The sequence below is a fragment of the Cricetulus griseus genome, chromosome 5 (assembly GCF_003668045.3).
Source record: "Cricetulus griseus strain 17A/GY chromosome 5, alternate assembly CriGri-PICRH-1.0, whole genome shotgun sequence".
In the NCBI taxonomy this organism is placed as follows: domain Eukaryota; kingdom Metazoa; phylum Chordata; class Mammalia; order Rodentia; family Cricetidae; genus Cricetulus; species Cricetulus griseus.
The window spans coordinates 32,185,688-32,212,007 of record NC_048598.1 but is presented as its reverse complement, the minus strand read 5'-3'; the positions used below and the strand labels follow the sequence as shown (position 1 = coordinate 32,212,007).

At 42.7% G+C, this 26,320-nt stretch overlaps 1 protein-coding gene across 2 annotated transcripts in view; it reads left to right on the top strand.

Annotated features, from left to right (window-relative positions):
* The first annotated feature begins 14,309 nt into the window (after positions 1–14,309).
* Positions 14,310–26,320, top strand: part of Tnr (tenascin R) — a 75,121-nt gene continuing 63,110 nt past the window's right edge. The window contains exons 1-3 of one of the 2 annotated variants that reach the window (XM_027417270.2): positions 14,310–14,808; positions 17,021–17,497; positions 23,380–23,643. In XM_027417270.2, the coding sequence (XP_027273071.1) occupies positions 14,310–14,808; positions 17,021–17,497; positions 23,380–23,643 (1,240 nt within the window). Of the gene's footprint in view, positions 14,809–17,020; positions 17,498–23,379; positions 23,644–26,320 lie in introns of those variants that run through there. The other variant, XM_027417271.2, reaches the window with a different exon arrangement.

Below are 26,320 nucleotides of genomic sequence, written 5' to 3'. Positions count from 1 at the left end.
AACTCTGATAAGGAGCAGTGCATTCACACAGCATCCTACACAGAATTGGTAGAAGGACCAACCTAGTTGACGTGTATGGAAACATCTTGAAAACCCTAACGAGCTCTACAAATGCCAGGTGTTCTCCTACCCTGACTCATTTTAGTGGTTTTCAAAGGGGGAAAGGCGGAAAGATCAATGTGAGAGAAATGTTGGGACCTTTTACAGCCCATGAATCTTGCTCTCTGCTACAAAATGAAGCCACGCTGAACCGTGTCCACTGTTAGGTTAGTTGAAGGCTGTTGTTAAAATGAAAATGTCATGGTTATTTATGGTTTGAGGCTTACCTGTTTCCAAATAGGTTTTCAGAAGGCATTAATTTATTGCCAGTGCTATGTCTGGTATTACTTTGGCATTTGACTAACAGAAAGGGAAGAAACATGGAGGAAATGAGTTTTTAGCAGAGCCTAGCTAGTAAGAAGAAACATCTGGATTTAAAAGCCCTTACCAGCAAGCCATGTCCCTGCATGGATGTGCAGAGACAAGCCCTGGACAGCCATGTGTCACTGAGGGCATTGAACACAGGTCTGTGGGGGATAGAAGCTAAGCTGGAACCATCTATAAGCCAACAAAGGGGCAAGGGGACTAAGCAAGAAATGAGAGGGACAGTCAGGGAAAGAAAAGCAAGCGCTGTACCCCTCATCTTAGGGGCACAACCAGCACTAGGTGGCCTTCCTGAAGAAGGAACAGGGACCATACCACCCTTCTCACTGAGTTCCTGCTGGGCAGGATAGGCAGCTCTGGGGAAAGAAAGGAGACAGTATAAAGGAGAAGAGAAGACATAGGTGGGCAATGGAAGGTTTTCAGGACTACAGAAAGGAACTGAGTAGAGTGGAGTACAGCAGAGGCTGGGAAGGATGGAGAATGCTGGGTGAAGATAATTGGATATGGAGTTAGTTCAGATAAAAGCCCGAATCTTCTTGAAGCACTCTGCATCCTTGTAGTGAGCAGTTTGGGGCCCTACTCCATCACACATGACCTCTGATACACCTCACTTACCAAGGCCTTAGTGGTCAAGCTACACTCAGAACTCACTCCATGCCATCTGTTTTTAATTTGTCAGCAAGGCATCCTCATAGTTAAATGGCCAATTCTTGTCTTTGTTTGGATCAAACCCATTTAAAAGCCCAACATTGTATAATATGTACCCTGGATTTAACAGTTAATAAAAATGGCATTTGAATTCCTCAGTGCCCCCTTTTAACAGTAATGAACAAAGATGATGTACTGTCCCTTAATGGAGACCAAAATGCTTTTTATCAGAAAAAGAGTGGGAGAAAAGGAATTAAAGAAATTATGTACCCTGAAAAACCACTCCCTGAAATAATGAGGAAGCCTAATCTGAACCTTACAAATTGAATAACTGTAATTTTAAAAATCCTTGTTCAATTTGGAATTTTATCTTTGGGGCCAATTATAAGTACAAATGTCACATGATTTCTTAACTATGTCCGGCTCTAGAAAAAAAAAATGCTAGTGATTCATCAGACCCACAGACTCAGAGAGAATTCATTTATTTATTGCTTTTTTTAAAATTTAATTTCTTTTTGGTGGCATATATAACGTATACAAAGGTGTTTTATTACAACACCCCATGCATACACATAACTTGGTTATGTCCATGCCTGGATGCTCTTTCTTATCCCCATCCCCCCCTTTTCCTTCCCCTTCCATGTTCCCCGTGGTGCCCCCATTAGTGCCACATTCTGTTCTCCATCTTCTGCTAGGAGAGAGCACGCACAATAGTTGTTTTCGAGGCTGACTTATTTCACTAAACATGATGATCTCTGCTTCCATCCATTTTCCTACAAATGGTCCAATTTCATTCTTTTTATGGCTGAGTAAACCTCCTGGCAATTTTCTGAAGATACCAACCAAGGTGATCAGACATCTTAGGACACTCACCTCTGAAAACAGACTTCCCAGATACCCACCCACCCCAGGAACCATGACTATTGTGTTTCTCATTCTCTGCACCCCTCATTTCATCTATCTTTCATTGCCCCCTCCGATCTCCAAATCTTTAGTATTTATTCTTCAAGCCCCAGTTCAAAGGTCACCCTTCCCACTGACCTTTCTATAGCTAGTCTTATAGTGAATGAGAAGTTGCCTTCTGCTGAGCTCCTAGAAGAATTCCCATGTCTCTGACATGGTACACACCATGGTCTGCTCTTTATCCTTGCTGTGTGAAGACCTTTCTTCCAGATACATAAGGAGTTGCTTGATGCTTCTCTAGCTGGCCCTTGGCATCTCAGATGGATCCTAGCCCAGTTCCTGGCATGCAACCAGCATGTAACTAAATTTAATTAAGCAAGTTGTGCTCTATATACCACTATTCTCAGAGCTTCAAATTTCAAGTAGAAAATGATTATGTTATTTCATGCACTAGAAGACATACTTTACCTGCTTGTAGTCTCTGGGTCAGGATGGTGCTATTTCATGCTCTAAAACGCATAATTTACACAATGAAGTCAATAACGCCTGTAGACCACTACAGCCAAACTTTAATAAGTTGCCACCACCAACATTCAAGTCATCTGAAGAAATTAATGGCTAGCCAAAGTGAGTATAATTATTTGGTTCCTGCTAGAAAGATCAACTCCAATATCGCTATGCCATATAATTGGAAACAGCATGAACTTGATATGTGAGCTTGTCATTAGGTAGTTTTGAAGCAGACAAATTCCTGCAGTATTCTGGATACAGGTAGATATTATTTTTTTAAAGTAACTTCTTCTGAGATTTGTTTTTCTAAAGAGTTTTGGTGGTATTAAAATTTAAGCAATCAGTTCCTATAGTTATACTTACAATTATTAAAAGTTTGGTCCCCAAGACCCTCTAGTCTATGCACAAGAGGCTCTGGAAACACCTGATAGACACACACAGATATTCCTGCACTGGATTTTAAGCCTTCACGAAGACAGACAGAGCTGGTTCCTTTGGAGGCTGGACTTCCTTGCATTTAGTCTTAGGGCTCTAATTATTTCTGCTACACTGCCATTTTGCCCCACATATGTTGCTGCTCCTATCCACAACCCTTAAATCTGGGTTGAGATACCACTGTTTCTGAAAGCCTTCTCCCACAGTGATCCCTATTTGCTATGAGATGCTTACTAAACTTAAAATAAGTGATCTTCAGTTTAATAGACTAAAACAAAATACCTAATCTTGTTCCTTTGGCTCATATGTATCTTGTCACCCCAACTAGATTATAAATTCTATGCGGGCAGAGACCACTTCTTTTTTATTTTTGTTTTATGTATTTGAATTAGAAACAAAATTGAATTACATGACGATCCAGTTCCCTTCTCTCTCCCTTCCTCCTCAACCACCTCCCCAACTAAAATCTTACCTGTCATGTGTCCTTTCTTCTAATCTACACCTGACTCAAAATTTCTGCTTCCTCATGACCTCGCATCTTTCCTTTTCTTCCCTTCTCACTCTCGTAGCTTCCTCCCCCCTCTTCCCATGTTCTCAATTTGCTCAGGGGATGGTGACCCTTTCCCCTTCTCCAGGGGACAAAGTTTGTCTCTTTTAGGGTCTTCCTTGTTTCCTAGCTTCTCCGGCAGTGTGGATTGTAGGATGGTAATCCCTTACTCTATGTCTAAAATCCACATATGAGTGAGTACATATCATGTTTGCCTTTTTGTGATTGGGTTACCTCGCTCAGAATGGTTTCTTCGAGTTCCATCCATTTTCCTGCAAATTTCAAGATTCCATTGTTTTTTTCTGCTGTGTAGTACTCCATTGTATAAATGTACCACATTTTCTCTATCCATTCTTTGGTAGAGGGGCATCTAGGCTGCTTCCAGTTTCTGGCTATTGCAAATAATGCTGCTATGAACATGGTTGAACAGATGTCCTTGTTGTATGAATGTGCTTCTTTTGGGTATATGCCTAGGAGTGGAATTGCTGGATCTTGTGGTAGACTCATTCCTATTTTCTTGAGGAGTTGCCATACTGATTTCCAAAGTGGCTGTACAAGTTGGCACTCCCACCAGCAGTGGAGGAGTGTTCCTCTTTCTCCACATCCTCTCCAGCATAAACTGTCATTGGTGTTTTTGATTTTAGCCATTCTGACAGGAGTAAGATGGTATCTCAGAGCTGTTTTGATTTGCATTTCCCTGATGGCTAAGGATGTTGAACACTTTCTTACGGAGACCACTTCTTATATTCTAAACCACTTGCTCAATCAGTTTTAAGAGAAATCTTGGTCAGGAAAACCATAAGCTTGGGCTCCAAGCTGGCTGGCAACCTTTCTTGCAATAGAACTTCCTTTGCAGTTTATTAAATGACGAGAAGAGAAAGATGAAAGTGAGTCTTCAAGAAGAATAATTGAACAGCAAATGGTGACATGCTGTTCTCCAAGCTGAAGAAGCACAGATGAAAAATAGTCATTAATGACAGAGAAAGGTCAGGCTCTTGAAAGAACTTTTGACCAAAATGGTTAAGATTAATTAGCAATCCATTATTCATGCCCTACCTATTTCTAAGGGATGGGGCAACTGATGCTGTACCTCTATTACTGAATTAAGAACCAGAAATATGACCCAGCACTTTGGGTGACCCTAACTTACTGTGGGTAACTGTGAAAAGCACCCAGACTTAAGCTTCACCTATAAAACAGGAGAAATTCTATCAGATGATGTGAGCATCAAATGGAGCCATAATATAGAATTGTCAGTTGCTCGACAGATACTAAGAATTCTCCAGAGTCTACAAAATTGGATAAATTCTCACCTAAATAGGATATCTATCTACCAAAAATCACAAAAACCCCAAGATCATACATCATAAAATTTTGAAGCTGAAATTACCAGGCAAGATTTCCCGTCTGCCACAGTAGCCAAAAAGAAATGTATTCCCAGAAACAGCTTTTACCCTGCTCTGCATTTGTGTTTTGAAGCAAACCTGAATGACCTTCCCCTCACTTGTACTTCCAGTCTAGAGATTTTGATCCCTCTCTTTATCATTCCCTTGATTGCTATTCAAGATCCCACTTTTCAGAATGAATAAGTAGCTGCTTTGGGGGGTCAGGGCAATTAGAGTTCCCCCAGATAGTACAAGATGGGGCCAGAGGATGAGAGCAGCAGCTAGATTCCCCTCTGGTCACCACATGACCTGTAATCCATGCTGACACAAAACCTGGTACCTACTGGGCTCTAGACATGTGCCAGGGAATAAAGGTGGATCCATTAAGTGCTGAACCAAAGCCTCTTCTTACAGATTCCCACATGTGGACACATCAAAGTGCACATTATTAGGGGCACTGGGCAGCCAGGACCAGTGGGTGGTAACACCCTAGCCAGGGCCAGTATACTGTCTTACCCCAACCCTAGTCCTTCTATCAACTCCTGGCCAGCCATGGAGTCCTGTCTGCGGGGAGTTTTCTGCCCTCAGGTTCTTTTCAGAAATCTGACAGGCCCAATAAAGGTCCAGTGCTGATGGAGACAGCCAGTTCTGCCTTCTCCCAGAAGCCCAGCACTGCCTCCACTGACACAATGGGGCCGGCTGTAATCACATTACACCCTCGTCTTTCATAATTACCCTCTTTCTCTGAGTGACAGAGCATCCCAATGGCAGAGAGGGGACTATTTTTAAACTAATTCTAACTTACAAGGGGAAAAAAGGCAAAGAAAGTGTCATTTTCCTACAGATACGCTTCTGGTTTATAAATTACCCCTAGGGACTGAGTGGAGACTAAGGTTGGCAGAAGCTAGATAATCTAAGCAGAACCCAGGCTACCCACTCTGGGGGAATGTTCTAGCCTAGCCCACCCAAAAACTTATACACTCATTCTCTCCTGTTTCCACCCTGAGGTCCCTCTGTCCCACGTCACCTCTGAACAAGGAAAAAGAAGGGGGAAGAGTCTGAGGGAGACCTACTGTCAACAATGCACCTGCCTTCTGGCTGTCTCTCTTCTCCTTTGTCTTTCTCTTTCTCCACCTTTCCTCCACTCCTGTCCCTAACCTTGGCCCAGCTTCTGTGACCAGTTCTTTCCTTCCTTTTCCATGTCCATGAAAGCTGATGACTCATAGAATATTTTTCTATAACCTTCAAAGATCTCTTCAGTGTGAAAAAAAAAAAGTCAGAGAGGGCTTGGGGGAGGGGTGGGAAAAGAAGAGCCATGTCAGAAGGACTTTAAGTAGTTGAAGAGGCTTTCAACCCAGCTAGGGTGACCTGGCCTCCCCCACAGACCTCCCTGGAGACAAGTGAGCACCTCATTAACTCAGCACTAAATCAGCCTTAAGGAAGATCCTGTTATCCACCTCTTACAAATTGCCCGCAGACACCTCTGGTACTGGCCATGATAATTATATTGATAAGGAAGCTGGAGCAGAGGAAATGAAATCAATAGAAGCACAGGATTTCTGGAGTATCAATCTATCGAATTACCACAACTCCTTTGCACTCTCATTTGTAGGGTCATTGGCTATCTATCTTGTTCACCACTGTTAGCATGTCATTGAACCTGGGATGTATTATCTGTCCCTCAGGTTTATGTTTTCCCATCCTACCTGTAGAATTCCTGCCTTTTTCTCTTGCTAACCAGGTGCCTTTCTAACTCCTTCTCTGCCTTCCCTCTGTGCCTTCCTCCTCTGAGTTTTCCTTCCTTTTCCATTGCCCGAGGCTACTAGGCAGCTATAGTCAAATAAAGTCACAGACTGAGTAGTTGAGAAACAACAGAAATTTATTTCTTACCATTCTTGGGGCTAGGAAGCAGAGATCAGGGTGTTGGCAAATCCTGTGTCTAAAGACCTGGTCTCTTCTGAGGCAACTTCCAGCCATTTCTTTACATGGAGGAAGGACTGAGGGGTCTCCCTAGAGGGGCTTTCATGAGATCACTGATTCTACTTATGGGGGCTATGCCTCATGACTAGGAATGCCATCGCTTTGGAAGTAAGGATTTCAATAATAAATTTGTGGCATGGGGAGGGGTATGCAAACATTCAGACCACAGTGTCCCTGACTCCTACCACTAGTCCCTATCATTAACAGACCCTCTGGGTTCCAGCTTTTGACTCTTGCTAGTTTGTCTGACCACCATCTGATATTAAGGAAGAAATAAGGAAGACAGGAGCTGCCAAGCCACCTTTAGAGAGGTGCATTTGGCTTCAGTGGATGCTACCACTTTACACCAAAGACAGGACATGGTTTTCCAAGCAGGGGCAATGCCTCAAAAGAAGACAAAGCTGGACAATGTACCATTCCCAGGTGTGCTGCAGTAGGCTGGGTCTTCTTGGAAAAATTTGCAAAACCCTGACCACCGCCATTATTAAAAAATGAAGACAAAATCAACTTCCTGCATAATGGCCAGCATTCTTGCTAACATTGAGGAGTAGGAAACAGACTTGCAGAGCAAAGTCAGGGAAGGGAAGCTTTCAGGAACATAGGAAGAAAAGCCACTTTGAAAGAATTACTGACATGAGTCTGGCAAAAGACAAGGGCATATTTGGTGAGTAGGCACTTCAGACACCTTAGTTTCTGCCCTCTTCTGCTATAGACTTTGCCTAGAAGCCTTTATCACCTCCCCCTGTCCTTTCTAACTTATTCCATAAAAGCAGATTAAGAGGAAAGCAGCCCCCACCAGTGATTTGGTCTATGTGGCTTGTGACTTGTGAGCTTCAGAGGATGCTCAGTACAGAAGGAAGCCAGGAGTCAAGCATCCAGGGCCTGGCTCCCTGCAATGGCTGTCTGAGCCAGGCTTTTCCTGGGAAGGGGCAGGTCTCAAAGCTGCCTCCCTAGCTACCCTTCCTTTAGTAGCAAAGTTTACTGGTACAGATATTTTCCCTGATGCTTGGGACAAAGTGGAGGCTGGGTGCCTATAAATCAAATGCCAACAGAAAAGCTTTCCCCCAAGGAGGAGAGACTAAAGCAATTTCTAGGGAAACTGCCCGGATTTGTGGAGAAAACATTAAACTAAAAGTCACAGCTGTCAAGAAGCCCTAAATCTGAGCCCAGGAGAAGAGAATGTTGATAATATAAGAGCCCTCAGTCTTTCTTTTCACTAGCACAGTATGTGGCTGCTAATTAAGCTGGTTGTAGAACAGTAGTGAAGACCCAGGCTCCAGTCAGCAAGATCTGGGTCCAGCACCAGCTCCTCTATTCATTAGCAGTTCACTCTTGGTCAAGTTACTTGGCCTTTTCTGATGCTCATTTTCTCCATCTTAAAAAATAGAAATGAAAAGAGGACCTACCATCATAGAAAATCACCACAGGAGCTCACCTGCCCATAATGAACTAGAGTGATTAATGTCTCATTTTCACGGGTAGATATCCCTCATTCTGTCATACTCATGCCAGAAATATCTTGAATATCCTAAATATCACTAGCTTACAAGTGTTATTGCAAAAGTAAAGTAGCACAAAGGCAGATGCATAGCTTGTTCCAATTACTATTGTTATTTGTTGTAGGTTGAGTCTTGTCCTCTCACTGTGTCTAGGTTGAAGCCCTAACCCTCAGCACCTCAAAATGTGGCCCTACTTGGAAGTGACCCATTACAGATATGGTTGATTATGTGAAAATGTGGTCAAGCTGAAGTAGACTTGAGCCCCCATCTAGCACAGGGGCATGGGTCTCAGAGGTTGGCCATGTGAAGATTCAGATCACAATACGCAGGCAGAAGGTGCTAATATGTCTGCTAGGCAAGAAATGCCAAGGCCCGAGGGTCATCAGCTAAAGCTCAGGAAGAAGAATGAACAGAGTCCTGCAGAACCCAGGGAAGAGATAACGTGAAGATAACTCGATGTTGAAGTGCTACTTCTATTATGGAAACCTAAAGAAACCAGCACAATGTGATAGTGGGTATATTTCTAAAAAACCCACTAAGATTATGAATTTGGAAAATACCAAGGAGATGTCTAACGTTGATTTCAGTCCCTTTTAGTCTCCTCTGATGAATGAACCCCTTCTTTAGCATTTTCACAAAGGAGTGTTTTGGCCTGTACCTGGGTACCTTCAGTGGCCAGAAATTCACAACCTGCCATCGGAGTTACTAGTTCACTCCACTAGGAAATCTGTTGCTTACATTAGGAAACTGCCTCTCTGGGCTCTTGTGCCATGTAAACGTCTGATCCACCAGCATCAGGCAGCCCTTTAAATACTCACTGAACAAACCATGTTCTGAACATTAGTTTCAGAAAATGCAATTCTAGAATGAACAACTTCTCTCCTCCTCCCCTCTCCTCCCTTTCCTTTTAACCCAGGGCATAATCTATTAAGATCCATGACCATGAGATCTCTGGGTAGACTAAGTTATGTGTGAGAAAAATCAGTCCCAAAAGCTGTGCTGCAAAAACCAAAAGATGTGCTGCAATTTGGCTGGAATGGAGAAAGGGTCTCTGTTTCATGCAGTCACTTAGGTGCAGTCACCCAGAGTGACATCAAGCACCCACCACCTTACACACAACTAGCTACCACAGAAGGGAAAATTGTCTAGCAAGTGTCCTCTGAACAACTGGATACCTCAGGCTGAAGGAGACACTCAGCATTTCCTCTCATGATTCACTGGACTAGATATATGATCTCATAGACCCAAAGGAAGGTTAGAAAATCTAGTCCTACTGTGTGCCTGAAAGCCAAACCAAACAGTACCTTTTCTGTTGTCAGCAAGAGTCTCGATCTTCTCTGGGTCACTTTCCCTGCTCAGAGCTGTCCTGTAACCTTCTCTAGACAGCTGGCATGCTGTCATCACCATGCACTGGCAGACTTGTGTTTTTCTCCTCTCTGACATGGGGGTTTCTCAAGGAATGGGAGCAGGTGACATAGGAAGCATTTGAGAACAGTGGTCATGTCTCTGCAGTGAAACACCAAGTCCTGTGTATGTTTGGCAGGGCCTTCCCACATCCAACCCCTGACCTCACCCCAGACACTCTGTTACTCAGACTCTGAGGACACCTGCCCCAGAGCCCCTGCATTTGCTGTTCCCAGTGGTTGCGTTGTAATCCTCTCCTCTACCCCACTTTTGTCAAGATCTCAGCTGTGATCTGATCAGACAAGCCTTTCAGGATGTCACTCTATGAATATGGCCATGAACTCTCACCTTCTTCACTCAAAAAACTCTGTTCATTGATTTTTTTTCTCCACAACAGCTCTCTATCCCTGAATGAAAATAACACAGACCTATGTATCATATGATATCATCACATGACAAATATCAAGTAATTTATTTGTATATATAATACTGAGTTTTGTATTCATTTACTCTGTTCCCTTATATTCCACCCTTCCAAATCCATACATATGGATGTAATTTCCATAAACACAGGTCAGGGATCTAATAGCTACTCAATAAATATCTGCAGATGAATGAGAGATAAAATAACATGCAGACCTCCCATGTTCTTACCTCCCTGAACGAAATGCTAAATTTCTCTTCCTCATATGACAAGGTTTGCATTCTTTTAACATACTGGTCACCCAGAAATGATCAATTATTGATGCTGTAAGGGCAGACAAGCCCCTTGTTGATTTTTCACTCTGTAGTTCAATTATGAAAGGCTAAATTTAAAAAAGAATTTGGGCTTACAAAAATTACATGGTTGAGTTAGTTAGATAAGTTTAGTTATCCACTAAATATTGACCATGCTTCTCATGTAAAACTCTAACTTTCCCTTTCTATACACTTTTTGGTGGTTGTTTTCAACCTACACATAGAATCTAACATCTTTCTCCCTCATAATTTCCCTGTCATTGGCCATCCTTTTTGTTTACAATACCATTTATTTTTTATTTATTTCCTACCTACAATTGGTCAAAAAATCTATATTAAGTGCCGTAGAATATTATGCAACAATTTCACATGCTCCATGAAAATATTATTCAGCAATATCAATATGAACCAGGTAAATGAAGTTTAGTTTAAGAAAGATAGCAAGGCCGTGTGTGTGTGTGTGTGTGTGTGTGTGTGTGTGTGTGTGTGTGTGTGTAGGACTGTTGACAGAGTCACTGTGAGGCTGTTGTGACAAAAATGCAGAAGTGAAATTCAAGAGTGTAATAACTGGAGTCATTCAAAGTGAGCAGACAAGTACAGCCTCAAATGAGAGGGGTGTGGGGACAGCTTACCACTATGGGTCAATTTAGTTTAGATATGTCAGTCCATCTGTTCCCAAGGTGGATTTACCTTATAGATGTGGCCAAGGAGTTATCATCTCCCACAGTGTTTCTGGAACCTCATCATCATTGTTCAAGGATAATCTATGAGCTGGGCTTTCCTGATAACAACTAGGAAGACATTTCACATGCCTCTGCAAATTCAGGGTAGTCTTTAAATAGAAGAACCAAATGGTCTGAAAACAGCATTTTTTATTTTTTTCACTCAATGCTAGGTCCTTAATAAGTATTATATAGATAATGGTAGAATCATCACTCTAACTCTATAAAGGTGGTACCATTATTTATCTCCACTCTACAGATAGCAAAAAGCTGACAGAAAGGTTAAGTGGTCTTCCCATAGATAAACATTTATGGGGATGAGGTTTGATCCCAGACAGTCTGGCAGTCTCGGCAATTCTGGTCAGCCCTGCTTCCTCTCAATATTAAAAACAGGGACAGAAAAATAAAACAATATATAACATAAGAGCTGAGTAAAAAGATATGATTTTTATTCTAGTCACTAATACCAGTTATTCCTAATTCAATGAAGTCTTAGACATTGTCCAGAGCTGAAATTGAAGAGAACAGTAAGTAACTTAGGGTTAATGGAGAGAGATTAAATGAATTGGAAAATGATTCAACCTTTTGCTCACTGAGCATTTAGTCATTAAATCATCGATTTATTCATTCTTTCATGCATCTGCCCATCCATTCATTCAACAACCAAATACTGAGTGCTTTCATGTCCTAAACATACAGCCATGTGCTGCAGACATGACATGGTCTGACTCAAAACAACTTAGCAAGCCAGCTGGAAAAATCAGGCATAGGGAGTCCATGGTCTAGCATGGTCAGCACTCTAAGAGGAGTGCTCATAGAAGAGTGTGGGTCCAGGCAGTCCAACCTGTATTTGGAGAATATGTGAGGGGACAGGAAGGAATGAGAGAAGAATGGTTCAAGTAAGAAAAGAATTGAACCATTCCCAAACAAATTTTCTAACTTTAGTATTCCTGAGAAAGTTCTAGAATGTACAGTCTCTGTCAATGACAAGAAAAAATTTGAACATTTTCTTAAAAAACAAAAGACAGACAAAAACACAGAACCTCATGTTTTCCGGGCTGATCTTAAGCTTGCTATGTAGAGGAATCTGGCTGTGAACTCCTAATCTTTCAGTCTCTATTTCTAATATACTAGCATTAAAAATGTGTGCCACCATGCCCAAGTTTGAACACTCTTCTTTAAAAGGGCATTGAAGCATAGTAGTTAAGAACACAGGTTTGGGATCAGTCTATCAGTTCTATATGAACCTCTCTAAGCAGAAATTGCTCTGTTGTAATCTAAGTGTCATCTAAGACTCTCCTACGGGTAAGATAAGATCACATGTGACTGCCCAGCACCATCTGTGCCCTGTGCACAACCAGTGAGTATTAACTGACATTTGTCACCTTCTTCCCAGGCTCAGAGTTACAGCTACTTGGTTCCTTAGTCCTTAATCTTCTTAGTAGCTCTGACTTTATTTGAGAACCGAAGTGTCTAAGTCTTTTTTTCTTTTACACAGGGAATAGAAAGGAAATATAATTTTTGTAAAACTGAGTTTTATTACTGTGAATTTATTATACTGCATGGTTCTTGGTGACTAGGTAACCAACAGAGGAGCTAATTCATTATTTTAGCTATTTAAACAGGACCTCAGAAGAAAGGCACCCTGTGGTCACAGAGCACAGGGACTATATTAATGAGAAGATTAAAACAAAGCCCGGCTCACATCATCCCAGATAAATCACAAATGTATGCAAGGATAATTAACAATCACAAACTGCCTGGAACTACATTATTTGGCTGGTTGATTATTGTAAAGTCAACCTCTATTGAATAGGTGAGCTTAAAGAGCTGATGGTGGATAAGTTATTTGACATGCCCAGTGAGATCCCTTCATAATAAATATCTGAGGCGACATGGGAATGCCCCTAAGTTTCTGTGGTCTGCTTCATCCTAACTTTCATTTAGAAGTGAAAAGAAGCTCCGAGCTCTCCTCACTGGAAGAGGTTGTTCATAGAGCCTCCATTTCTGGAATATGTTCTAGAAGTTCCTTGTGCACTGTAGGGACAGACTATTGGATTCTGTGCCTAAATTGCAACATTAGTCTGACATTTCAGTTCTGTGATAAAAGACCTGAATAAATAAATAAATAAATAAATAAATAAATAACAAATAAAAACATCCTCAGGGAAGAAGGACTTTTTTGTCTTGTTATTTCAAAGGTTTCCATCTATTGTGGCAGAGGAAAACTGCTTGCCTCATGGTGGCTAGGAAGCTAGAGAAGACAAATGGCTGGGGATAAGATGTACCCCTGTCTTAGTCACTGTTCTATTGCTGTGAAGAGACACAACTACTAAGGAAACTCTTATACAAGAAAACATTTAGTTGGGGGCTTGCTTACATTTTCAGAGGTTTAGTTTATCATCATTGTGGTGGGGAGCATGGTGGCCTGTAGGCAGGTGCTGGAACAATAGCTGAGAGCTACATCCTGATCTATAGGCAGAGACAGAGAAGAGATTCTGGGCCTGGCATGAGCTTTTTGAAACCTCAACACTGCCCACAATGGCACTTCCTCCAACAAGACACACTTCCTAATCCTTCTAATCCTTTCAAATAGCCCCACTCCCTGGTGACTAAGCATTCAAATGTATGAGCCTATAGGAGCCATTCTGATTTAAATCACCATAGCCCTTCAAAGGTATGCCCACAATATGTAATGCTGTGAATGTATGAATCCTTCAATGGATTAACCTACTGATAGAATCAAAACCCTCATGATCCAAACACTTCTCAACCCTTCATCTGTCAACAAGCTTTAAGAGGGGGGGCCATTTGAAATTAAGGCCACAACAATACCCTTATATAGAAGTACTATCCATTATCAAGAATCCAGTCTTCAAGAGAACAAAGGCCCAGCTTTCTGATATAGAACCCAATTTCCTTCTCTTCCCAGTTTCTCCCACAGCCTCAGAGAACTTCTATCTATGTATGTTCTAGCTTTACAGAGTGAGCCATGGTGCCCAGGTACAGGTTTCAGAGGCCATCTGAACCTTTGCCCCTTGCTTTCTCTTGCAGATTCCCAAAACTCCATGCTGGCTACTACAGGGAGCTCTTGAACCACACTCTGGCTGAGAGGATGGGGATCGATGGGGAAACAGTGGTCTTGAAGAACATGCTCATTGGTGTAAACCTGATTCTGCTGGGATCCATGCTCAAGCCATCTGAGTGTCGGCTGGAGGTGACCACTGAACGGGTCCAGAGACAAACTGTGGAGGAGGAAGGAGGGACTTCCAGCTACAACACATCCAGCAAGGAACAGCCTATGGTTTTCAACCATGTGTACAACATCAACGTCCCACTGGAGAGCCTCTGCTCCTCAGGGCTGGAGACTTCAGCAGAACAGGAAGTGAGCACTGAAGATGATACTCTGGCAGAATACATAGGCCAAACCTCAGATCACGAAAGCCAGGTCACCTTCACCCACAGGATCAACCTCCCCAAAAAAGCCTGCCCGTGTGCCAGCTCTGCCCAGATGCTGCAGGAGCTGTTCAACCGGATCGAGTTGCTGGAGAGGGAGGTGTCCTTGCTGCGAGACCAGTGCAACACAAACTGCTGTCAGGAAAGCGCAGCCACAGGTAGAGTCTAAAGCTCTTGCAGCCTGGTCCCTGGTGGGAAAAGAAGAGAGCTGAGCAGAGAGGGAGGTGGAGTGAGAGGAGGAGAAACCCAGCATCTCTTCACAGGGTCAAAGAAAAAAGTGCCTATTATATAGCTCTCAGTTAATGTGTCATCTGTAAGATCTAAATGCAGCCGTTCCCTGGGGATTCGGTTCAGGGATTCTCAACACTGCTTACCCAGTTTGAAATATATTAACCTGATTTTGGAGGGATGAGTCAGGTAATGGTACATCGGCTCGGCATGGCAACTTTGATGGCAGGCAGGGAATTTGATGTCTGTCTTCATTCATCTTTAGTTTTCACAGGCTGTTGAGTTGATATCCGTTCATGTTAACCTGACTGACTAGAGTGTGTGGTGCTCTGTCCATTCACTTGCAGTTTGCTCCCCTCTGAGCAAATGGAAGTCATCAAGGTCACAGAGGACCTGTTCCCCTCTCCTGCAGCAAGATGGGAGTTTTATCCTGATCCACTCTATAAACTAGACATGTGCTTTTACACACACACACACACACACACACACACACACACACACACCTTATCCTGTTCTCCAAAAGCCTGACTGTTCAGTAGATTTGCTTTTGTCTTTGTCCATCTGTTCCTTACTGTAAGATGGGATCAAGACTTCAAAGTCAGACTTCGAGTTAAGACCTGCTCTGCCACCTCTGGATTGTGATCTAAGGAAGTCACATAACCCATGCCTTTCTTTCCTTGTCTACAAACTGTGACAGACGAGAGCAATACTGAGCTATTAACTATTAACACACCTAGTTGGATGAGAGCCTGGCTGCTAGCAAGCATTAAATTAGCAATGACTACCATTAGCTGCTCCCAGTCAGCCTTGTGCCCAGCTTTCTCCATCCAAAGGATCCCCCAGATGCTATAGTTCCAGTCCTGGATGACAAGGACCAACCATCATATTAATCTTGGGTGTAAGTGTTCACCTCTGTATGATCTGACAGTTCAAAATGAAAGTGGAGGAAAGTTTTATCAAACTTTGGGACCTATAGCTTCAGAAATGAAAGCCATTCTTCCCAAGTCAAAGTAAGATGAGGGCTAATCTGAGTAATGGAACATTTTATAGAATTTCCTCAGATTATTGACAAGCAATGTGGTGATTAGACAATGAAGTCAAGATGTCCACATTTCTATTCTTCAGTGAGTCCTGTTGGTGGGTCCATCTTTTTGGTGGAGTTTAAAAACAAGAGAAAACCATAGATTCCCCTAGGTATGTTCTCTCCTGCTCCAGAATCCAACAGCCAACTTAGATCATTGGCTGATTAGGAAAAATCTATTAGGATGAGTTCCATTAAGCAATGTCAGTGTAGTATATTTTTCAGGCAATGTGGACCACTAAACTGAACTTGGACTTTATTATGCAAAAAGACTGGGGCAAGATATATACATGAAATCATGAAGGTATTGTAGCAAAAAAAAAAAAATAACTGCAACTTTGCTTCAGGAAGCCTTTGAAGAAACCTTGGGGTTGACACATGTGCAGTAGCCAGTGGCAGGAAAGGAGAAGATGGGGCAGGTCTGTAACATGTGACTTCCACCTGCATAGTGGATCTAGTGCTCAGCCTGCATTCCCCTGCAGCCCCTCTCACACCTATACCTGGCACCTGGACTTCTTCTGCGGAAGAATGTCTTTAGTCTATCATAACACTTGACATGCCCAAAGAGGGCCCTAGAACTTGCATGTGCTCAGAGAAGGACCTCAGCTCATGAGGAAGTGTGCAATGTACTGTTTCTAGAATACTGCAGGAATCTGAATTACTCTTCCTGGGACTTTGCATAATCGTACTCTGGCTCAACCACATCCCTTCCTGATCCCCCTACCCATCATACCACAGAAAGCTTCTCCCAGGAACACTTTTTAATAAGTGTTCCTATTAGCTTACTTCTAGGGAACCTAACCTAAGATGCTCAGAAGTTTATCTGAAAGAGGACAATGGCCCAAATCTTGCCCATCTTCACCTTCAGTGCTGTGTTAGGCACAGACGATTGCACTGGGTGAAAACATTTCTTAAGTTGCATTTGTACCAAACTAAGTTGTAGTTAACTCTCAGCAGCACCAATGTGATCAGGGGACGAGTATACGTCTCTGTTCAACCCTCCCCAGTATGATTTATGAGAGGCCACTGCTGCCCTCTGACCTTCTCCTTGGCCATTCTAGGACAACTGGACTATGTTCCTCACTGCAGTGGCCATGGCAACTTTAGCTTTGAGTCCTGTGGCTGCATCTGCAATGAAGGCTGGTTTGGCAAGAACTGCTCAGAGCCCTACTGCCCACTGGGCTGCTCCAGTCGGGGTGTGTGTGTCGATGGCCAGTGCATTTGCGACAGTGAGTATAGCGGCGATGACTGCTCTGAGCTTCGGTGCCCAACAGACTGCAGTTCCCGGGGGCTCTGTGTGGATGGGGAATGTGTCTGTGAAGAGCCCTACACAGGCGAGGACTGCAGGGAGCTCCGGTGCCCCGAGGACTGTTCAGGGAAGGGGCAATGTGCCAACGGTACCTGCCTGTGCCAAGAAGGCTATGCTGGTGAGGACTGCAGCCAGCGACGGTGTCTGAATGGCTGCAGTGGGCGAGGACACTGCCAGGAGGGCCTCTGCATCTGTGAGGAGGGCTACCAGGGCCCGGATTGCTCAGCAGGTAGGAAGGGGAATGCTGTGGGGCTAGAGCTCCAATTGATTGGGGAGAAAGAATGGAGGGGCAGGGACAAAATAATTCCCAGCTTGGTTGTACTTTATCTGTTTTCCGTGGCAACTGTTTTTGAGTCCATAACACTTGGTGAGGTCACATTCAGGATGAGATCTGGGTCTCTACTGAGACTAGAACAAAGACAGTGGTAATAAAGATGTCTACACCTTACTGTCCCTAAGGTAGGAGTGCCTGGTTTATTAGTTCATTCTCTATTGCCAAATAACGTAAGAACCATGTGGTTGCATTATAAAGAGGTTTATTTGGGATCTCAGTTCTAGATGTTCAAGGTTAAGCAGCTACATCTAGTTATAGCCTTCTTGCTGGTGGAGCAGCAGAACAGCACAAGGAGTCACATGACAAGGGATGGGGAACATGTGTGTGAATCTTCCTATCTCTGTCCTTGTTTAGCACTAGGACGCGACCACCGGGATCTACAGTGATGACCCCGCTAGTCTGAATCACTTTCCGGTGACCCGATCTCTATACACCATTGTCAGATTAAGTTTGAAATCCTTTTAATAACTCAGAATGGGGATGAAATTTCAACTCCCGAAGCCTAGGGGGACACAACGCAAACCATATTCAAATCACAGCAAGTCCAAAAAGGTCAGGGAATCATGCTAGGTAAGGCTGGTCTTTAACTCACGGGAGTTCACGAGTTGTACTTACTCATCTGCTTCTGTATCTCAACATCTTACATCACTGCTTGAGGAAGGATGGCCCTAGTTCTCTATTTATCTGGCTATCTTACAGATAGCAGGATGAGATTACATTTATGAAATTACCAAGGAGCTGGCATTTTAGCAATTAGTATAGACTATTAAACAGATATGACTCATTTTGTTCCAAATGACTATAGCACAGACAGGAACCAACTCCATATGTAGCCTATATTGTAGGAAATGATAGGACAGCCGTGTCCTGCCATGGTGCTCTAAAACCTAAATCCAGCTGTGAGAGAGATGGCAGTATTTCACGGGGCTGGGGGTGATTTTTATGTTTTGTCCACAGATGATATTGTTTTCATTGTTTCTCTACTGTTCATCCTCCTCCGACTAAATCAGGAACTATTGCTGATACATTCGTGCTCTTACAAGTATAGATTAAGTAATTGATCCTTTCCGTTATGAACTCAGAATGCCTCCTGGGAAATTTTTAAATAAATAAAAACAAACAACATTTTTAAACTTTCTAATTGAGCAGTTCTAGTAATTTCCAAGGGACATAGCCTGGGAAGCCAGCTTCCACAGCTTTCTGTTATTCAGCATCGGCATAGGTGGCTTCAAATTGAACTCTTCTAAAGGATTAATGGCAACAAAGTGCTAAACTCGCTGCTTAGAAAGATTTTTCCCCCTATGTTACATTTCTTCTATATTTAATTATTTCATCTAGCCTTTCAATTCTGTTTACTGAATTGAAATTCCTTTCTAAAAGTATGGTCATTATACCAATTATTCCAAAACAGAACTGAAACAGACATTAACCCTCAGCTCTTCTGAATCCGAAGCACTAGGACAATTGCTGTAAACCTGAAGCATAATCTTGTTCCCCTCAAGAGTATGAGGCTCCTGGATGCCCCTTATGGAGGAGGCCGAGGGTCAGCTTGAGTCATTGCTGTTTTAATGTTATTCTATGGCACACATGCTTCTTAATACAATCAAAACATGCTTTTCCACGGGGTCAGGTCTGTTTGAAAAACAAAACAACCTGTTCCAGTGTTCCAACTGAACTTAAGTTATGATACCTCGATCATATCAGGCAAGATTCACCAGCTATTAATATAGCTACAGCTGGGTCAACACCTAGCCTAGCATACATGCTACTTCTGACATGTCAGCTCTGTGCATCTTGAGAAAGATGTCTGCAAACCCAGATAAATTTTCTTTACTGGTTCAAAGCCCATGAGGAAGGACAGTTGCATAATCTCCATCTGTTTCTATAGCAACCATGGAGCCACCTCTCATTGCGGGAGGTCCTCTTGATGCCTGCCTTTAAAACCAAATGCCACAGGTCTCTTCCAGAAAGGGATGTGTGTCATTATCTAAAGTGCTATTTTACTAGCTCTTTGAGAAGAGGATGTAGGAGTGGGGCCTATTTACTTACTGTTTGACATTTCTGGCCAGGTACACACAAGATAGCTCCCAGGAGTGCAGAGAAAGAAGACAGAAGGGCCAGGAAGGGGAAAACATGGGCAGCCACAAAGTAGCCTTCCTTGTAGGTCACCATTTTTTCTTCAGTGGGACATGTAGAATAGCTGTCCAACATATGAATTTCATTGTGAGGTCCCATATCCTAGCTTTGGTACAATTGACTAGTGGCAGCAAGGCCATTACAGTTGACTGCTAGGCTTGACCTCTGCTCATGGTATGTTTTTCTGCCTTGTGCTCTGCCTGTGTAAAGATAATACAACAAAGCCTCCTGAGTCTGAGCACTTAAAACAAGCCTTAGAGAAAAGCTGCTTTGGGCTTCTCCTACAGATTTGAAAAGCAGCATTCAGAAATGGGTTCTTCCCAGAACTAACAGCTCATTAAAACGGACTAAGAATGGGAACTCTGGTCACCCACCAACTTCTAGCATTCTCTAAGTCTCTTTGTGATGCTAAGCCAAACAAACAAACAAAAAGAATAAAATCTCTGGTATCAAATACACAAGGAGCAGTCTTTTTGACATAAATACGGGGACCGGCAAATGTGTTTTGTTTTTAATGAGAAGCACCTAGAATACATTGTGTATATCCATCCCACAGTGGTGGTTAGGGCAGGAGCTGGTGAATGAGCTGTTGGAAGCCCCCTAAGTGTGAGCAGGACATGGTTCCCTGGAATTCAGTGAGATGTGGGCAGATCCATTAACATCCTTGTCAGCTCTGTCAAGACAAGCTGCCCTACCTCTGCCTCCTGGAACCACTTGCTCTATGGAGCAAAACACGGCCTGGAAGTGCCTCCCTGTGTGCTCACTAAGTACAAAAGTGATGCAAGATCTGAAAAGTAAATGGCAAGGCTGCTTTGGAAATAAACAGTCCTGCATCCTCCAGCCAGCCTCTTCCTTTCTAGCCCCTTGCTTCTCCATGAGACTCAAGATGAAACTGGCAATAAGAGTAAGAGTGCAAATGATTTGCCCCCCACCACACACACACTGCGCACATCTCTTTTGCAGTTTGCTTTATAGTTCTGTATTGCTTTGTTTGAGAGTGATTGCTGACACCTTCATTGGCCTATCACTCACCAGAGTACTTCTACCACGGATACCAGCAGATGCCATTCCCTTGGGCAGATGTGAAGGCAGTATTAACATGTCTAAGATGGCAAGATGAAAATTTCCCTGCATCTTATGTTCTTGAAGATTCTAAATACTAAACTTAGATCACCCACTGCTGTTATCATTAGCTCCATTTTTCTGGAAGAAGGAACCAAAAAAGGAATACACTGACTAGTCCCAAGAGCTGTCAGTGATTTGAAATTTGGAGTGACCATTTCTGACACTGACAGGAAGAGTCCTGACAATAAGTCTCAGAGTAAAGGTGTTGATTTGCAAGAGGCAGGACAAGAAAAAATTCTGTTGAACACAAGTGTAGGTCTTCTGGACAATTTCTCATGGAGCTTCTACACAGTCCTTGAAGGGCTGTACATAAATGAAAGAAGACAACAGGTACAATGGATAGCCCCCTCCAGGAAAGATCTGAGTGTGGGAGTTAGTTCTGCTCTGACTCAGTTCCCTGGAGTTTGACACACCCCTCCACTCAGCCCCCCAGATTACCCTGCCTTACTGAACTACCTCCCAGGACTGCTACAAAAGGATTTTTTTTTTAACTAGTTGAATGGCATGTCTGACATGTTTTAAAACTGTAATCCAGAATTATGTGTTTGCTGACAGCTTCTCTAGTCATTGTGCCCAGGCTCAAATCCTTACTTCTGTCTTTATTTGCTGTGTGCCTCAGTTTCCTTGTGTATAAATTAGGAGAAATAATAAAACCTATCCTGCTGTGCTGGTGGGAGGTTGAATTGGGATAACCCAGGATAAAGTGATTAGTGTTTTGCCTGGTACATAACAAATATCCACCAGAAACACCATGACAAATAATGGCAGGCTGTCTACTAGTGCACTTCAGCGTTTATGATGTCAGAGCCATAAACAGGACATTTAAGGGTTTAATTAAGTTTTATTTATACTTAGTTTTTAAAGTTTGTTCGGAGCAAATTTTAAGACATGTATGGGAATAATGGTACAGAGCTATAATCCCAGAAATTGGGGAGATGGGGTGAAGCAGGAAAATTGTAAGTTCTAGTACAGCCTGGGCAACATTGTGAGAACAAAAACAAATCAATTGATTATATAAGAAGAAAGCATAGACTTCCTGCTTCAGATAGTGTTTTCCCTCTTCACTTGGAAGAAAGTTTATTTTCTCAGCTGTTTTATGCACAGAATGGTTGGGGGCAAAGCAAATAGCCAGTATTGTAGGACTGTGATATTATTCTTACCCAGGAATCTTGAATCAGATAAGGGTTCCTCAGCTCTGTTAGCCAAGAATTTGAGGTTTCTGGTGTGAATTTGAGGCAGGGGCACTCTCCTCTCATACTCTCATGTTGCTGTGAAAAGTGCCTGGCCAAGCCCTGCTTGTTTCTAAAGGGTGAGGTTACCCAGAAGAAAAATTCAAAACCAGTGACAACTCTGAAACCAAAGGGAACCAAACCTCTACTACCTACAAACATGAAAGTTAATTACAATCACTTAAATCTTGGCCTGATCTTTGCTGTAATCTATGAGCGGGTCCAATTATAGACACTAGAGTTAGCCTTCTAATTAGCCTTAAAGGTTCAATGATTTGATACGCATCCTACAGTGAAGCTTGGCTTCCCAAGGGAGCTATACAAGAAAGGCTATCTCAATATGGTTTAACCTTTGGCAACTCTGCAAAGCTGGACAAGTGAGAAAAGCAAAGCTCTCAAGAATGCTCCCTGGTTGTCATCTGCAAGGTCAAGGCTAATGAAAATTAGTTTGAAACAAGTTACATTTGCTTCAGAATCTAAATGTTGTCCTTTTAAGGGGGAGGGGGATTATAATAAAGGACTTCTGGGCATCTTCATTAGGCCGTGAGATACAGGACATGTTGTTTAGGCTTCTTATAATTTTCCTGTAGGAAAAACAGGAAATAGTCTTAATTTCCACTTGCTGAATAAGACCCTGACTGTCAGGACAGTTTGATGGCAGTAATTTATTAAACTACTAAACTGTTTAGCTGGTCACAGTGTGCTGTGAAAAATCTAACTGGCTCTCTGAAGGAAAACAAACTAGCAAGCTCTTATTTGTGGCTTTTGCAAATTTCCATGGTGTAATCACCTCCATGGCCGGTTTCAAGCCGCTTGTGTGACGTGATTAAGCATGGGGTTGTGAATAGATATGCAACAGAACACAACTACATAGTATTTCTACCACAGATGCAACACACAAGAATCAGCTTAAAGGTATAGTTAATTGTAAAATGCAATGAAATGATTTGAAAGTGGCAGGTCTGAAATAATTACCTTTTAGATGCAGTTTGCTTAATTACCATTTCATAGCACTCCATCTTTAACAATGACAATACCCAGGAATGGTCAGGCAGAATTCTGATAATTTAACAGTCAGCCTTCACAAAGCAGTAAGGGACCAGCTTCAGCACCACATTCATTTATGGCCTTGTGGAGCTTGGCATCTTCCAGTAGAGGAGCAAGTCATGGAGTCCAACAAAACTCCAGACTTTTAACTAGGGGGTGAAATATGAGCAAGAAAGTTGAGTCCAGGCTGGGAAAGGCAATCCTCTGAGCTCATGCTGTCTGTGTATTGCCTCCTGGTAGTTGCCCCTCCAGAGGACTTGCGAGTGGCTGGTATCAGCGACAGGTCCATTGAGCTGGAATGGGACGGGCCGATGGCAGTGACGGAATATGTGATCTCTTACCAGCCGATGGCCCTGGGGGGCCTCCAGCTCCAGCAGCGGGTGCCTGGAGATTGGAGTGGTGTCACCATCACGGAGCTGGAGCCAGGTCTCACCTACAACATCAGCGTCTACGCTGTCATTAGCAACATCCTCAGCCTTCCCATCACTGCCAAGGTGGCCACTCGTACGTACCATTTCCCCGTCCTGCTTCATTTTTATTTTCTCCTACATGAGATCATAGGCATTCATGATAGTAGTGTCTTTTCTTAATTCTTTAGGGATGCCTGCAATAGTTTGCTCTTGGGGGTAAGGGTTTCAGATGTGACCTATTTTTAAAAAGTGTCCACCATTAAACAGGCACTTGTGATGAGGAGAGCTTCTAAATTCAGGCAACATCCATGAATTCTAGAACAAAAATATTTTAATTATTGAGCACCTGATTTGTTAGAAACTGGACTCTGATAGAAGTCGAGGAAGGTGTGAGATTTATACAGACTTTGAATCTAGTTAGGGATTCAAAACTAGGAGCTCTGAAATATAACAAACAAGAGCTCAATGTTACAGGTGGTGAGTGCTAAGCAGAGTGTGGAAAAAAAATAGCATTATTTTAATTCACAGATGACAACACCTACTTCTATAAGTAGCATCACTTCTTTATGACCTTTCATTTTAGCAAAATCTCTTGATATTCACTTTAGTAATAACACAAGTTGAGGTTCTAGAAGATAACTTAGAAAACTACAATGATGAGAGTGATAGTGAAGATGTGGACAGAAAGCAAGCTGGGCTGAATCCATGATGCATAATTTCTGAAAGTTTTCATTGTTTCTTTATAACAAGGAAGACCTCCTCTAGATCCTTCTCTATGTTTGGTATATGCATAGTTTATCATAGAAAAATATAAGTGATAGCTTACAAGTGTTCATATTGAATCTGCCCAAAAATAGAGAAAGGAAATGCTGTTTCTCTTCTCTCTCTCTCTCTCTCTCTCTCTCTCTCTCTCTCTCTCTCTCTCTCGTATACTTATTTCTTAAATTGTTATAAAGAGTGTGTATTACTTTCAACTTTCCAAAACTAAAATGAGCAACTCCCCTGAAAGAAATTTCCAGTAGCTGGCCAGCAGCCCACATTTGTGCTACCCTGAAGGATCTAGTACATAATCTGTGTGAACAGATGCCTATACACTTCCTAGAGACATCAGTGAAAGGGGGCTGTGCCTAACTGGATTCTACACAGAGAACATGGGAACGATGAGGGCTGAAACAAGAGACTGGAACAAGATGGGTGGCCATGGAAACAGGGACCCTTAGAATTCAGAAAGCCCCTAGGGTCTGTAAAGAGAACTTAGGGCCAAATAGAGAATAAGAGATTTGAGCCCAATTTATGTAGGTCTCAAATGAAAAATGGCATTTGGATAGCAATTGCCAGAAAAACTCAGAAAAAAAGACATGTCAAAGTAAAAGAGTTGGTCTTGAGGACCTCAAAGAGGTCAAAGACTGAAATTTGAAAGCTGCAAAGACAGAGACAAAGGCTTAAGAAAGTTACCTTGTCCCATTTGTAGGTGGCCAAAGTTTTACAATGTTATTGGACTCCTCCACAAATGCTAAAGTGTGTTAATCTGCCTACAATGATCTCTGTTTATATTTGACTCTTTAAAAACAAATCTGGTGCCTGAGAACTAGTTTTAAACATCTTCAGTGACTGTGTAGAGGCAGGTCACTCTGTTGCTTTCCCCACTGTGCTGGGCGATGCGTCACCCACTGGAGTGCCTGGCCCATCCGGAAGCCACTCCTCTCTGATCCATACCCATGTCTTGATGTGTTTTCCATCTCTGATGGCATTTATTGTGCCAATTCGGGGCATCCCCTCAGGCTCACTCCTAGGGTAACAAAGACAAGTCATGTAAACACACCTGCCATTCCTTCAATTGGCTTCAGAATTGGCACTGCCTTTCCATCAAGGAGCAAAAGAAGCTTCTCCACAGAGAAAAAATAAAATAAGAATCTGTCCTTTTCCAGTGGGAATAGCCTGAGAAGCAACACTAAAATGGGAGCAGGCTTCCTAGAGAACTGTGAAAAGTCACACTGTTGTATTTCAGGGATGGTGACATACTTCCACCTCACTAAACCTGTTTATGTGTGTGTGTGTTTGGGGCGGTGGCAGCAAAAAAAAAAAAGAGAAGATTAAGAGCAAAGCAAAACTAGATAAGTAAGGCAAAGGTGAACAGGAGAAGAAAGAACAGGAGGGAATTTAGAGAAGAAATGGGAGCAACACTCTGTATGTGCCTATGCTATCTTTATATACCTAAAGTGGCAAGTTTACCATCCAAGGTGTAATGGTTTGAGTCCCAATACTTTGCATGCACCTCAGATACTCATGGAAAGCATCCAATCTTTTTCTGGAGCTGGCTTTATCCCACAGCTCCAGCCAGCCTCCTCCGTGCCTCCCTTTGCCTGGGTCTAAAATGGGAATGCCAATATTGGCCACTATTTTGCCTCCCAGGAATCCTGCATGACATCTTACATGAGTCCTCTGAGAAAGGATTTTTATTCAGTGCCAGGATCTACCACATGAGTAAGGAAAAGAAAACATGATTTTTAAATTTTTAGCGTTAACATTTTCTATTATGTAATAGAAAGCACAGAACTAATGATTACATTTGTTAAGTTTGCTCATGTATTCCCACACACTGAGCACCAGGACCACATGACAGTGTGCTGATCCTGCCACCGAGACTCTGTCTGCAGCAGGACTGGGATTGCCCACCACACCTCTCCTCACCCAGGACACCAAGGGAGGTCACAAGACAAAGCACCAGGAAGCGATCACTGCCCCTGCCAGGGATGGCCATGACATTGCCA